Raw genomic sequence first — 13,847 nt, forward strand, 5'->3', positions numbered from 1 at the left:
TTGTGTGGCAAAAAAATACTCTTCCTCTTATCAAACTTCCTATTTCCAAGAGGTTGATCACTCTTATAGTATGGCTGGTGAGCATCTTCTCTCGTTGTTCTGGAGTAGCATTGACAGAAGTCTCAGGTGCACTGAAGTGAAAATAGATCCTTTAAGGCAGGGCTTTCCAGCTGGCAGCCTGTGAGTGGTTACTTTCAGCCCACAGGGATTGTTGGCATGGCTGCCAAAGTTGTTGCAGTGGCATGGCTTTCAGAACCCAGAGAATGAATGCTGCTGCTACTTGGCCCCCTGTTGAATTTGAGGACTTCATTTACTGTTGACTAAAATAAGTGGCAGGGAAAATGGGGGGAAGAATGGCAGCAGCATTCACCCACTGGATTCCAGCGGATGCCAGTACAGTGATTCTGGCAGCCACATCAACAAACTGAAAGGGATCTTGGAGTCATAGTTGACTCCAAGACGAACATGAGCCGACAGTTTAACAAAGCCATCAACAAAGCCAATCACACCTTATCATGTATTAGCAGATGCATGACCAACAGATCAAGGGAGGTGATGCTCCCCCTCTATGCAGCATTGGTCAGACCATAGTTGGAGTACTGTGTCCAGTTTTGGGCGCCACACTTCAAGAGGGATGCAGAGAATCTGGAGAGGGTTCAAAGGAGGGCCACTCATATGATTAGTGGCCTCCATGCAAGACCCTACGAGGGGAGGTTGAGGGATCTGGATGTCTTCAGCCTTCACAAGAGACATCTGAGGGGAGACCTTGTAGCTGCCTATAAGTTTACCAAGGGAGGACAACAGAAAATTGGAGATGTGCTATTTACTAGGGCACCCCGAGGAGTAACTGGCAGTAATGGGTACAAACTAGTGGAGAGTAGATTCAGGTTAGACATTAGGAAGAAATTTTTCACAGTAAGGGTGGACAGAATCTGGAACGGGCTGCTAAGAGAGGTGGTACTATCACCCAACTTGGAGGTCATCAAGAGGAGGGTAGGTAGACACCTGGCTGGGGTCGTCTGGCGTTGGTCCTCTTTCCTGCCTGGGGCAGGGGGTCAGACATGATGATCCTTCATGGTGCCTTCTGACTCGACAATCTATGAATCTATGCTGCCTCACTGCCAGGGGTGGGTCATCTGGCTCACGAGTACCCCCCTGAACTTGAGGTTACTTTTTAAAAACTGAAAATAGGGGACTTCTTTAAATCAAGAGAAAACCAGGATCCCTGCTCATAAGTCATATGCCCCAGCCCCCTAACCATTGTCATTGCTCTCTGCTCTCAGTTTGTCCACATCCTTTCTGTAGTGAGAGGCCCGAAGTGGGACACAGTACTCCAGATGTGGCCGCACCAGTGGTGAATAAAGGGGAATAATCACTTTCCTTGACCTACTGGCAATACTCCTACCAATGCAGCCCAGTATGTCATTAACATTCTTGGCAACAAGGGCATGCTGTTGGTTCTTATTCAGCTTATTATCCACTATAACCCCCGGGTCCTTTTCTTCAGGGCTGTTGCCTAACCAGTCAGCCCCCAGCCTGTACTGCTGCATTGGATTGTTGCATCCTAAGTGCAGGACTTTACAGTTGTCCTTATTGAACCTCATGAGATTTCTTTTGGTCCAATCCTCCAATTTGTTTAGGTCTCTCTGAATCCTAACCCTAGTATTCCCCCCAGCTTGGTGTCATCTATGAATCTGCAGACTTGGTGAGGGTGCACTTTATGCTGTCTTCCAGGTCATTGATGAAGATATTGAACAAAACTGGCCCCAGAACTGGCCCCTGGGGCACTCCGTTTGATACCAGCTGTTAACTAGACATCAAGCCATTGACTACTACCCACTGAACCAGCCAGTTTTCCATTCATCTTACAGTTCATTCATTCAACCCATACTTTCTTAGTTTGCTTGCAAGAACGTGGTGGAAGACTGTATCAAAAGCCGTGCTAAAGTCCAGGTATATCACATCTGCGGCTCTCCCGTCATCCATAGAGCCAGTATTTTATCATAGAAGTCAATCAGGGTGGTCTGGGCTGACTTACCCTTGGTGAATTTATGCTGACTGTTCCTAATCACCTTCTTCTCCTCCAACTGCTTAGAAATTCATTCCTTGAGGACCTGCTCCATGACTTCTCCAGCAGCTTAGGTGAAGCTGACTGTTCTGTAATACCCTGGATCCTCCTTTTTCACAGTCTTAAACATGGGCACTATGTTTGCCCTTTTTCAGTTGTCTGGGACCTCTCCTAATTGCCATGAGTTTTCAAAGATGATGGCCAGTGGCTCTGCAACCACATTGACCACTCTCTTAGCATTCTCAGGTTCATCTTGTCCAGCCCCATGGATTTCTATATGTCCAGCCTTTTTAAATAGCCCCTAGCCTGTTCTTTTTCCACTGTTGGCTGCTCATCTTCTCCCCAAACTTTGCTGCCAGGTGCAGTAGTCTGGGAACTGGCCTTGTCTCTGAAGACTGAGGTGAAAAAGGTGTTGAGCACTTCAGCCTTTTCTGCATCTTCCGTCACTAGATTGCCTCCCCCATTCAGTAAGGGATCCGCACTGTCCCTGGTCCTCCTCTTGTTACTGACATACTTATAGAAACCCTTCTTGTTACCCTTCACATCCCTTGCTAACTGCAACTCCAATTGCACTTTGGCCTTCCTGACTTCATCCCTGCATGCCTAAGCAATACTTTTATACTCCTCTCTAGTTGTTTGTTCAAGTTTCCACTTCTTGTAAGCTTCCTTTTTGTGATTAAGCTCACTGAAGAGTTTCCTGCTAAGCCAAGATAGTCTTCTGTCATACTTGCCAGTCTTCTTGCACATTGGGATGGTTTGTTCATATGCTCTCAGTAAGGCTTATTTAAAGTACAGCCAGCTCTCCTGGACAACTCTCCCCATCAGACTTGCTCAGGACAGGATTGCCTGGGAAGCCAATCAAAGTCTGCTTTTCTGAAGTCCAGAGTCTTACTCTTCTGCTCTCCTTCCTTCCTTTCTTTCTTCAGGATGCTGAATTCAATCATCTCGTGGTCACTGCTGCCCATATTGCCATCCATTACTATATTCCCCACCACTTCTTTCCTGTTTGCAAGCAGCAGGTCAAGAAGAGCACAGCCCCTAGTTGGCCACTCCATCACTTCCACCATGAAGCTGTCCCCAGCACTCTCCAGAAACTTCCTGGATTGCCTGTGTACTGCTGTATTGTTCTCCTAGCAGATGACAGGGTGATTGAAGTTCCCAGTGAGAACCAGGACCTGTGAAACTTCCACCGGATGTTTGAAGAAAGCCTCATCCACTTCCTCCTGATCTGATGGTCCATGGCAGACCCCTACCACAACATCACCTTTGTTGTGATCACCTCTGCTCTGACCCTAACCCAGAGACTTTCAACAGGCCTATCTCCAGTTTCATACTGGAGCTCGTATGGCTTTTTTACATAAAGTGCAACTCCTCCTTTTCTCCCTTGTCTTTTCTTTCTGAACAGTTTATATACCCATCCATGACAGTGCTCCAGTCATGGAAGTTATCCCACTAAGTCTCTGTTATTCCAATCATGTCATAGTTCTGTGACTGTGCGAGGACTTCCAATTCTTCCTCCTTGTTTCCCAGGCTCCGGGGCTGTGGGATATTGTAAACAAGTTTCAGGTTTTTGGAGTTCAGTATAGGGTCATGGATTTGACATATATCTCAGCCCAGTTTGGGAATCTTGAATGGTGGGCTGAATTTTGCCTGAGCTCAGTTCTTGGCCTCCACGCTGCTTTTATGTCTGAGAAAGGAGTGATTTGAAGTGCCTAAGTGGCTCCATGTTGATCAGAAAAAAATAACGTGGGGAAAGTTGAGGTCGTCATCATAGATTTCACAGACATTAGGGCTGGAAGGGACCTCGGAAGATCATCGAGTCTAGCCCCCTGCCCCAGGGGCAGAAAGTCAGCCGGGGTCATAGGATCCCAGCAAGATAAGCATCCAAATTTCCCTTGAAGGCATTCAATGTAGGTGCTTGAACCACCTCCGGTGGCAGGCTATTCCAGACCTGGGGGGCTTGGACAGTAAAGAAATTCTTCCTTATGTCCAGCCTGAAACAGTCTTGCAGTAGTTTATAAACGTTCGACCTTGTCATCCCTTGGGGCGCTCTGGTGAACAAACGTTCCCCCAGATACTGGTGGTCACCTCTGATAAACTTATAGGTGGCCATCAGATCACCCCTGAGCCTGCACTTTTCCAGGCTAAAGAGCCCCATAGCTCTCAGCCTGTCATCGTACGTTCTGTTTTCCTGACCTCTGATTATGCATGTGGCTCTTGTCTGGACTCTCTCAAGCTTCTCCACATCCTTTTTTGAATTGTGGAGCCCAAAACTGGATGCAGTACTCCAGCTGCGGCCTCACCAGGGCCGAGTACAATGGGAGAATGACATCCCGGGATTTGCTTGAGAAGCATCTATGGATGCAAGCCAGCATTTTGCTCGCTTTACTAGCCGCAGCATCGCATTGAAGGCTCATGTTCGTCTTGTGGTCTTCATATCTTGGCATGATAATCTATTTAATAGCTTCTCTTCAATAGCAGTGGCTTTTGTTTTGATTGCTTTCTTCCTCACAGGGCATTCTACTTAACCCCTGGTTGCAATCAGACAGCCCCACTTTCTCCCTGTTACTGCTCATCTGTGATACAGCAGATAAAAACGTGCAGTGATGTAGGAGATGTTCTAAGTATCATCAGCCAGCGTGAAAGCAGAGAATATTCTTTTCTACTTGGTATATTCAGTTGGTTTGAGTTAAAGCTTCTGCATACTCTATTTACCAATGGACTGCATAAATCAGTTAAATCTAAACTACTGTAGAAACGTTCTGTCGTGGAATTAATTATTGTTAATGAAGTCAAATGAGGTTCTGAATCTGTGTGAAAGTTCTGAATGGTAACTTTGTCATTTAACATGCTTTAAGGAAGTTATTTTAATTCTTACAGCAACAAGCTTTAGAACTGGCATTGGACCGTGCAGAGGTAAGGAGCAGCTAAGTTGTCTGTTACCATGAAAACAATATGTTATCCTTTAAGAAATGGCTGTTTATAGCATTTTGTGCATTTATTTGTATAAAAGTACATTTTTATAAATAAAACCTATGACAGTAGAGTTGCAAAATTGCCACTACAGTTTTGAAATCGGGCACAAAACCAACTTTTCTGTTGTTCCCCATGATGAAAACAGGTCAGGCTTTAGTTCCTCTTTTCTGAAAACAAAATTATATGCCTTGAACTAACAGACCTTTATGGGCTGCAAATCTTAAGAGTCTACAGGAATGTGTAACAAAACCTTGAGTAGCTATTGAGATCATACGAAATGAAAACCAACAAAGCAAGCAGTTCATATTTTCACATCAGCACTAACATAAAATGCAGTGTTGAGCTTGACTATACCAAGGAATAGGGGGTGGGAGTGGAAGGGATCTTGTCTCCACTAAAATTACATGTTGTTTGATAATTTAGTTTCCAGGGCACTAGATGTCGGATTTTATTTTTTACCTAATGAACTCCTACAAAACAAGGGCAGTATTTAATCAGTCACTTCTATTAATTAAAGCTGCTGTATGTTTGCAGTTATTTTTTGCTTTATTATTAGCTTCACATGGGTGAAGCAAAAACAGAAGAAGTCCTCCCCCCACCTTTTTTAAAAGTAAATAAAGATGGTTGTACTCATAGGGACTAAGTTGTAAAAGTTGCAAGTTGTTGCACTTGCAATTGGTTATGAAGGAAAGAATGGTTAAAAGAAAGTTTTTAAATTTCACTTGAAGTCATAGTACCATAGATATATGTTGTTGGACATGATTTCTGAATTTTTTAACCAAGTCATGAAAGTTATTATGAACTGTAGCACTTCATTTTAGTTGGAATGAAAGCTACTGCTTAACTTGTAGCTAATAGAGGGAGTAATGTATCTAAGTAAATACCTCCCACATAGACTGTTTTGTAACAAGAAAAATTTGTCCATTTGAAAAACTATATTTTGAGTCTCTTGTTAGGTGTGCAGTATAAAACAACTCCTGTAATATTCTAAGTTCGTTTTAGTGATAGAAAGGCCCTTCAGTGTACAAGTCACTGTACAAAAAAAAAATCCTCTTGTTTTTCTCATACAGTATATCATTGAAAGTGCCCGTCAGAGACCTCCCAAACGAAAATATTTATCCAGTGGAAGGTAGTAATTTTTCAATATATATCTTTATTTAACATAAATCTATTTAACGTTTATTTAACCTGCTTTTTATGTTAATATCTTTCTTAATTTCAGAAAATCTGTGTTTCAAAAGCTGTATGATCTGTATATAGAAGAATGTGAAAAAGAGCCTGAGATAAAGGTAAGTGGAATTTACTTGTTAAGCCGCCATTCAGAGCTTTACAAATGAGTAGGCTTAGCAAATTGTTTTGAAGCAAGGGGCAGGCAGCAAATCATAGAAAATTAGGGTTGGAAGGGACCTCAGGAGGTCATCTAGTTCAACCCCCTACTCAGAGCAGGACCATCTCCACCTATATCATTCCAGCCAAAGCTTTGTCTAGCTGGGTCTTGAAAACCTCTCGTGATGGAGATTGCACCACATCTCTGGGTAACCTATTCCAACATTTTACTACCCTCCAAGTGAGAAAATTCTTTCGACTATCATATCTAAACTTCCCTTGCTGCAACTTGAGACAGTTGCTCCTTGTTCTGTCATCTGCCACCACTGAGAACAGTAGTTAAATCTAGAGGTGCACCGACAGATTTTTTGGGCCGATACCAATGGCTAATTTTTTAAGGTGCCAAATTGGCCAATACCAGTCCAATTCCGATATGCAGCCAGGCAGCTTAGAGACCAGCGTCAGGCTGGTAAGTCTGGTGTGGGAAAAGGGGGCAAGGGGTGTTTGGGTGGCAGATCAAGGCCCTGTGATGAGGAAGGGAGTGGGGCTGGGGCAGGTGGTGCACAGTCAGGGCGGGGCAGGACACGGGACAGAGCCCTGAGTAGCTCGTCTGGGTCGTGTGGCGGGGGGGAGGTGGAGGGGGTCTTCTACCCTGCATGCACCCTGGGAGGGCATGGGGAGGGGCATGTGCCCCCAGATCTGCATGTGGGGTGAGGGCAGGCTGCTGCTGCAGGCTGGAGCCAAGAGCGCCAGGCTGTTCCCGGTGGGGGGGCTGGGCCTGGCTGAGCTCAGGGCGGGTGGTGGTGCTAGGAGAGGGCTGCAGGGGGGTGTGGGGTGGGGCTGCAGCCACACCAAAATTCACCGTAGTGTAGCCCACCTGTGCACAAATCCAGGGACCCCCTCCCCTGCCCTCCTGGGGTGCGCAAAGCAGTGAGAGCCACCCCCTGCATCCCTCAGACAATATGGTTACGGCTCCTTCATGCACCCTGCCCCAGCCGTGCAGCATCTGTCCCTGCCCCACTCCCTCCCTCACCGCAGGGTCCTCAGTCTGCCACCCCTCCCCACCCCCCACCAGACTTACCAGCCAGATGCTGCTCTCCAAACTGCCAGGCTGCATTCCTCGGCACGTACGTACTGCGGCTGTGCACATGCACGGGGCATTTATCAGCCATATTATCGGCCATATCAGGCAAAAAAAGGCGATGTCCAGTGCTGTCAATTTTCCCTATATTGGTGCCAATCTGATATGGGACTGATATATTGGTGCACCTCCTAGTTAAGGTTCTGTTACTTCTGAGGGAGTGAATAGCACTGAAAAAAAGACTTACAAAGGGTAAGTTTGTAACCCACAAACATAGTGCAGTTCAACATGAAATAGAAATTAATGAGACTAGGCTAGGAACTAATTAGTTACCTTAGTTTATTTTTTAAGAAGACAGAGTAGAATTCCAACAAGAAAACAGTTGTGCTGTTGTGCACCTATTTTTAATAGCAAATGAACCACTCTGCTGTGCAGTAAAGTACATCATACTCTGTTCAATGGTGTAAGCTTAGGGCTTTAAAAGGTTATGCAGTTGCTTGAATTTAATATAAACAGTTGGTGCTTAGCAGGTTCACAGCATTGTCAGTGCTGAGATACTGGCAGCCCTGAAACTGACTAGCTTTGCTCCGCTGTCAGTAAAGAAATAGACTTATCCATCTTTGACCCTGTTCTGTATTAAATTATCATTTTTGTTCCTGAAATAATTAGCACATTGCATTGTTGTTAGATGGTGCTATGTGCAGGGTTTGAAATACAGGGATGAGAGTCCCCGGCCTGCCTCGTTCCACTCCTTTCTAAGCAGCTCAGGTGGCAGCGGCAATGGCTTCTTCTGGCTTCCAGTTGCTACCACCGCAGACACCTCCCCCCCCTCCCCCCCCCCCCCCCCAAAAAAAAAAAAGAGTCTGAGTGTAATTTGAACCCCGGCTATGTGAAGCACTTTTCTAAACCAAGCAAAGATTCTCATTCAGGCCTTTTTATTTTAATATAGTATATACGATAAAAATCAATTTATAACCAGTGAGTTTAACTGTCAGTCCACTAAATCAGAAGCCTTGTAGTTTTGCAGGGAAATGCGGAGGGAACTGCATTACTGCACCCATGGAGTAGGCAGAATGCGGTGAAGGAAGAGCTACAGGACTGGGATTTTGTGATCACAGAGCACCCGTTTTGTGTTTTTTAGTGGTAGTTGTTCTGCTTTGTGCTGTTTTTCATGTACTTTGTTGTAGTTGATACTGTCTTTCCATCACAAATGTGTGTGTGAAGGTTTCAGTCATAGTTCTTAATTGTGTTACCTCAGCCGCTGACCATCAAAAAGTGGAAATTTAGCCATATTACTAGGCACACAGGAAGAAAATCAGGATGGTTTGCAATGTAACTAGCAAGGATTCTATAAATCAGTCAGAAGTAAAAGGAAGGCTAAGGAATGTGCAGGTCCCTTACTGAATGCAGAAGACAATCTAGTAATGGAGAAGGCTAAAGTAATTGCATATTTTACTTTAGTCTTCATTGATGACATTGGCTACCAGAAAATGAGTGTAGTAGACAGCCAGGATGGGGGAAGAGATAAATAGCTTTGAGTAGTGAAAGAACAGGTTAGGGATTGGAGAGGTTGGAGGTTTTCAAGTTGACAGAGCCAGACAGGATGCCTTCTTAGCATAATGGATAATTTGGCTGAAGCAGTTTTAAATCCATTGACGGTCATCTTTGAGAACTCATGGAGTTTAGGTGAGGTCCCAGATGACTGGAGAACAGGCGAATATAATGCTCATCTTTAAGACATGGAAAAAAGGAGGAACTATGAATTATAGACTAGTTAGTCTGACAATACTATGAAAGATTATGGAGCTGGTCATCTTTCTAAATATGCCGAGGAGCACAAAGTGATCAGGAACTGCTAGCCTCAGTTTATCAAAAACATGCAATTGGAGTTGCAGCTAGTAAGGGACGTGAAGGGTAACAAGAAAGGTTTCTACAAGTATGTTGGTAGCAAGAGGAGGATCAGGGAAAGTGTGGGTCCCTTGCTGAATGTGGGAGGCAACCTTGTGACAGAGGATGCGGAAAAGGCTAAAATGCTCAATGCCTTTTTTGCCTCAGTCTTCACAGGCAAGGTCAGCTCCCAGGAAGCACAGTTTGGGGAGATGGTGAGCAGACCTCGGTGGTAAAAGAACGGGTTAGGAACTACTTAGAAAAGCTGTCCATGGAGCAGATGAAATGCACCCAAGGGTGCTGGGTGCTGTGATTGCAGAGCCATTGCCCATCATCTTTGGAAATTCATGGCAATCAGGAGAGGTCCCAGATGATTGGAAAAAGGCAAACATAGCGCTGAAATTTAAGAAAGGGAAAAAGGAGAATAACAGAGGCTGACAGACCAGTCAGCCTCACCTCAGTCCCTGGAAAAATCATGGAGCAGATCCTGAAGGAATCTATTTCTAAACACTTGGAGGAGGAAAACGTGATCAGGAATAGTCAGCATGTATTCACCAAGGGCAAGTCATGCCTAACCAACCTATTTGCCTTCTATGATGAGATGACTGGCTCTGTGGATGTGGGGAGACTGGTGGATGTGATGTTCCTTGATTTCAGCAAGGTTTTTGGTATGGTCTCCTAGAACATTCTTGCAGGGAAACTGAGGAAGTATGGGCTGGATGAATGGACTGTCAGGTGAATAGAAAACTGGCTGGAGCATCAGGCTCAGAGAGTAGTAATCAATGGCTTGGTGTGTCTGGTTGGCAGCTTGTATCAAATGGAGTGCCCCAGGGGTTGGTCCTGGGGCTGGTTTTGTTCAGTGTCTTCATCAAGAACCTGGAAGATGGCATAGAATGTACCCTCAGCAAATTTGCAAATGACACCAAGCTGGGGGGAGTAGTAGATACACTGGAGGGTAGTGCTAGGATCCAGAGTGACCTAGACAAATTAGAAGATTGTGCCAAAAGGGGTCTCTTGAGGTTCAACAAGGACAAGAGCAAAGTCCTGAGGACAGAACAATCCCTTGCCTTGGTACAGACTGGGGGCTCACTGGCTGGGCAGCTGGTCTGCAGAAAAGGACCTGGCAGTTATAGTGAACAATAAGCTGAATAAGAGCCAACAGTGTGCCCTTACTGCAAAGAAGGCTAATGGCATACTGGGCTGCCTTGGTAGGTATGTTGCCAGTAGGTCACAGGAAGTGATTCTTCCCCTCTATTCAGCACTGGTGAGGCTACATTTGGAGTACTGTGTTCAGTTTTGGGCTCCTCACTACAGAAGGGATGTGGACAAATTGGAGAGAGTCTGGCAGAGGGTGACAAAAATGGTAAAGGGACTGGGGGACATGACTTGTGAGGAAAGACTAAGGGAACTGGGTGTATTTAGTCTAAAGATGAGAAGCCTGAGAGGGGACTTAGTAGCAGCCTTCAACTATCTGAAGTGGGGTTTAAAAGAGGATGGAGCTAGACTGTTTGCAGTGGTGGCAGATGAAAGAACAAGGAACAATGGTCTCAAATTGCAGCAAGGGAAGTTTAGGTTAGATATTAGGAAGAATTTTTTCACTAGAAGGGTAGTAAAACACTGGAACAGATTACCCGTCCTTGGAGGTTTTCAGATCCCAGCTAGGCAGAGTTTTGGCTGGCATGATCTAGTTGCGGATGGTCCTGCTTTGAGCAGGGGGTTGGACTAGATAACCTCCTGAGGTCTTTTCCAACCCTAACTTTCTATGATTCTATGCCTGACCAGCTTGATTTCCTTCTATGACAAGGTGGTAGGCTCAGTAGATAGTGAAAGAGCAGTAGATGTGACTTACCTTAACTTGAGTAAATTGTTCTACATTGTTTCCCATGACACTCTGTTTCATAAGCTAAGGAAATAAGGACTAGGTCAAAGTACTCTAAGATGGATACACAAGTGGTTGGGTCACAGAGCTCAACAAGTAGCCATCAGTGGCTCAATGTCTACTTGGGAGAAGGTATTGAGGGGTTCCTCAAGGGTCTTTCCTGGGTCCAGTATTGTTTAATGTTTTCATAATCAATTTGGAGGATGGGATTAAGTACTTAGTTAAGATATTTTCAGATGATCCAAGTTGGGTGGAGTTGCAGACATTCTGGAGGGTAGGGTTAGGATTCAGAATGACCTTGGTAAACTGGAGAAATGGCCCAAAATCAATTGAAAGGAATTCAACAAGGACAGCTTCAAAGTTGTGCACTTAGTGATGGCATAATTGCATAAGCAAATACAGACTGGGGGAGGATTAACTAGGCTACAGTACTGCAGAAAAGGACCTAGGAGTTACAGCAGATCATAAGCTGAATACAAGACAGCAGCATGTTTTTACTTCAAAAACAGACAACAGCATAATGGCCTGTATTAATAGAAGCATCACTTGCAAGTCAAGGGAAGTGGTTCTCCCACTATATTTGGCACTGATGAGGCCTCAACTGGAGTACTGTGTCCAGTTTTGGGTCATGCATTTCAACAAAGATAGGGACAAACTGAGAGTTTAGTAGAGTCTGAGAAACGTAACTTAGGAGGACAAGCTGAAAGAACTAGAGTTACTTGAGTTTGGAGAAGAGAAGAGAAAACTATGGGGGGATTTGATAAGTCTTCAAGTGAAATGTAGGTATTTGACTGTTCAACATCTTCATCAGCGACTTGAACGAGGGGGTAAAAAGCACCCTGTTCAAATTCGCAGACGATACTAAGATGTGGGGGGAAGCGGGCACGCTAGAAGGGAGGAATAGGCTGCAATCGGACCTAGACAGGTTACAGGGGTGGGCGGATGAAATCGGGATGGTTTTCTACACTGACAAGTGCAAGGTACTGCACCTGGGGGGGGAAGAACCAGCAGCATACCTACAGGCTGGGGAACTCCCTTCTTGTCAGTGCAGAGGCAGAAAAGGATCTTGGAGTCATTATTGATGTAAAAATGAACATGGGCCGACAGTGTGGGGACACGGTCAGGAAGGCCAGCCGTACCTTGTCATGCATCCACAGATGCATCTCAAGCAGGTCCAAGGAGGTGATCCTCCCCATCTGTGCGACACTGGTCAGGCCGCAGTTGGAGTACTGCGTCCAGTTCTGGGTGCTGCACTTCAGGAGGGATGTGGACAACATAGAGAGGGTCCAGAGGAGGGTCACCCGCATGATCAGGGGGCAGCAGGGCAGGCCCTACAAGGAGAGGCTACGGGATCTGAACCTGTTCAGCCTCCACAAGAGAAGGCTGAGGGGAGATCTAGTGGCTGTTTACAAACTAGTCAGGGGGGACCAGCAGACAGTGGGGGAGTCCCTGTTCCCCCGAGTGCTAACAGGAGTGACTAGAAATAATGGTCACAAGCTGGCAGAAGGTAGATTCAAGCTAGACATCAGGAGGCGCTACTTTACTGTCAGGACAGCTAGGATCTGGAACCAACTTCCAAGAGAAGTAGTGCTGGTTCCTACCCTGGGGGTCTTTAAGAGGAGGCTGGATGAACACCTTGCCGGGGTCGTTTGACCCCAGTACTCTTTCCTGCCATGGCAGGGGGTCAGACTTGATGATCTACTCAGGTCCTTTCCGACCCTACGATTATGAAACTAAGATAGATTTTTCTCTGGCTGTAGGGGACAGGACAAAAAGAAATGGTCTTAAACTGCAGCATGGGAAATTTAGGTTGAATATTAAGAAGAACTTGCTTGTGGAACCTCCATCCTTAGACATTTTTAAGACCCTGTTGGCTTGGCTTTAGGATGGTTTAGTCAGGGGTGATCCTGCAGGCAGCTAGACTATATCACTCCTGAGGTTCCTTCCATTTCTACTGTTCTGTGATTCCCTGATAGTGGAAGGGATTGGATGGACAGCAGAGAACAGAAGCATCCCTCTGCTTCTTAATTTTGTGTGTGTGATGTGTGAAGGAGGAGGAGATCATTGAGTGGGTTTTATAGCAGGGAGAGGGTTAGGAAGGATATTTTGAGACGGGTAATGTTCAGTAAACTGACTTGGCATTGAGGGCTCAACTATATAATGAAAGCTGAACATAAAAACAAACTTTACACAATTGTACTACCACAATTTGTGACAAGATTAAAGTGAGACCAGGAATAACCTTACAACATCCTGATATGTAAGACTAAGAACCAACTTAACATTGATTGACTAAAATATACATTTTCTAAAACCCTGGAAGAGTTTGCGCTTGTAGCAGGAATCATGTTTAGTTTCCTAATTTGCTAAAATAAAACACTAGGTATCTCTAAATAGCCTGACATTCTTTTCACTTAATGGGTATCCTTGATGTGGGGAGGTCACTTACCTTGAGGTGGACTGTTAGGAGATACTTCTACTCACTGAAACCATCCTTACTTTTCGACTCCTGCCATTTCACCTGTGTGAGGGGTGCAGATATTAAAGAAAGATAAACCAAGTTAGTAATATGATCTTAATGTTTTGGCAGAACTGAGTAGTGTCATAAGAAAATGAATTGGACTTCAGGT

General features: G+C 45.1%; 1 protein-coding gene across 13 annotated transcripts in view; it reads left to right on the top strand.

Annotated features, from left to right (window-relative positions):
- The window catches only part of SUPT20H (SPT20 homolog, SAGA complex component), a 64,753-nt gene that overhangs the window by 2,821 nt on the left and 48,085 nt on the right, over positions 1 to 13,847 (top strand). For all 13 annotated transcript variants that reach the window (XM_059714649.1, XM_059714674.1, XM_019498239.2 and 10 more), the window contains exons 3-5: positions 4,949 to 4,984; positions 6,115 to 6,173; positions 6,267 to 6,333. In XM_059714649.1, coding sequence (XP_059570632.1) covers positions 4,949 to 4,984; positions 6,115 to 6,173; positions 6,267 to 6,333 — 162 coding nt within the window. The remainder of the gene's footprint in view (positions 1 to 4,948; positions 4,985 to 6,114; positions 6,174 to 6,266; positions 6,334 to 13,847) is intronic.

This window comes from Alligator mississippiensis, chromosome 1, assembly GCF_030867095.1.
Source record: "Alligator mississippiensis isolate rAllMis1 chromosome 1, rAllMis1, whole genome shotgun sequence".
Taxonomy (NCBI): Eukaryota; Metazoa; Chordata; order Crocodylia; family Alligatoridae; genus Alligator; species Alligator mississippiensis.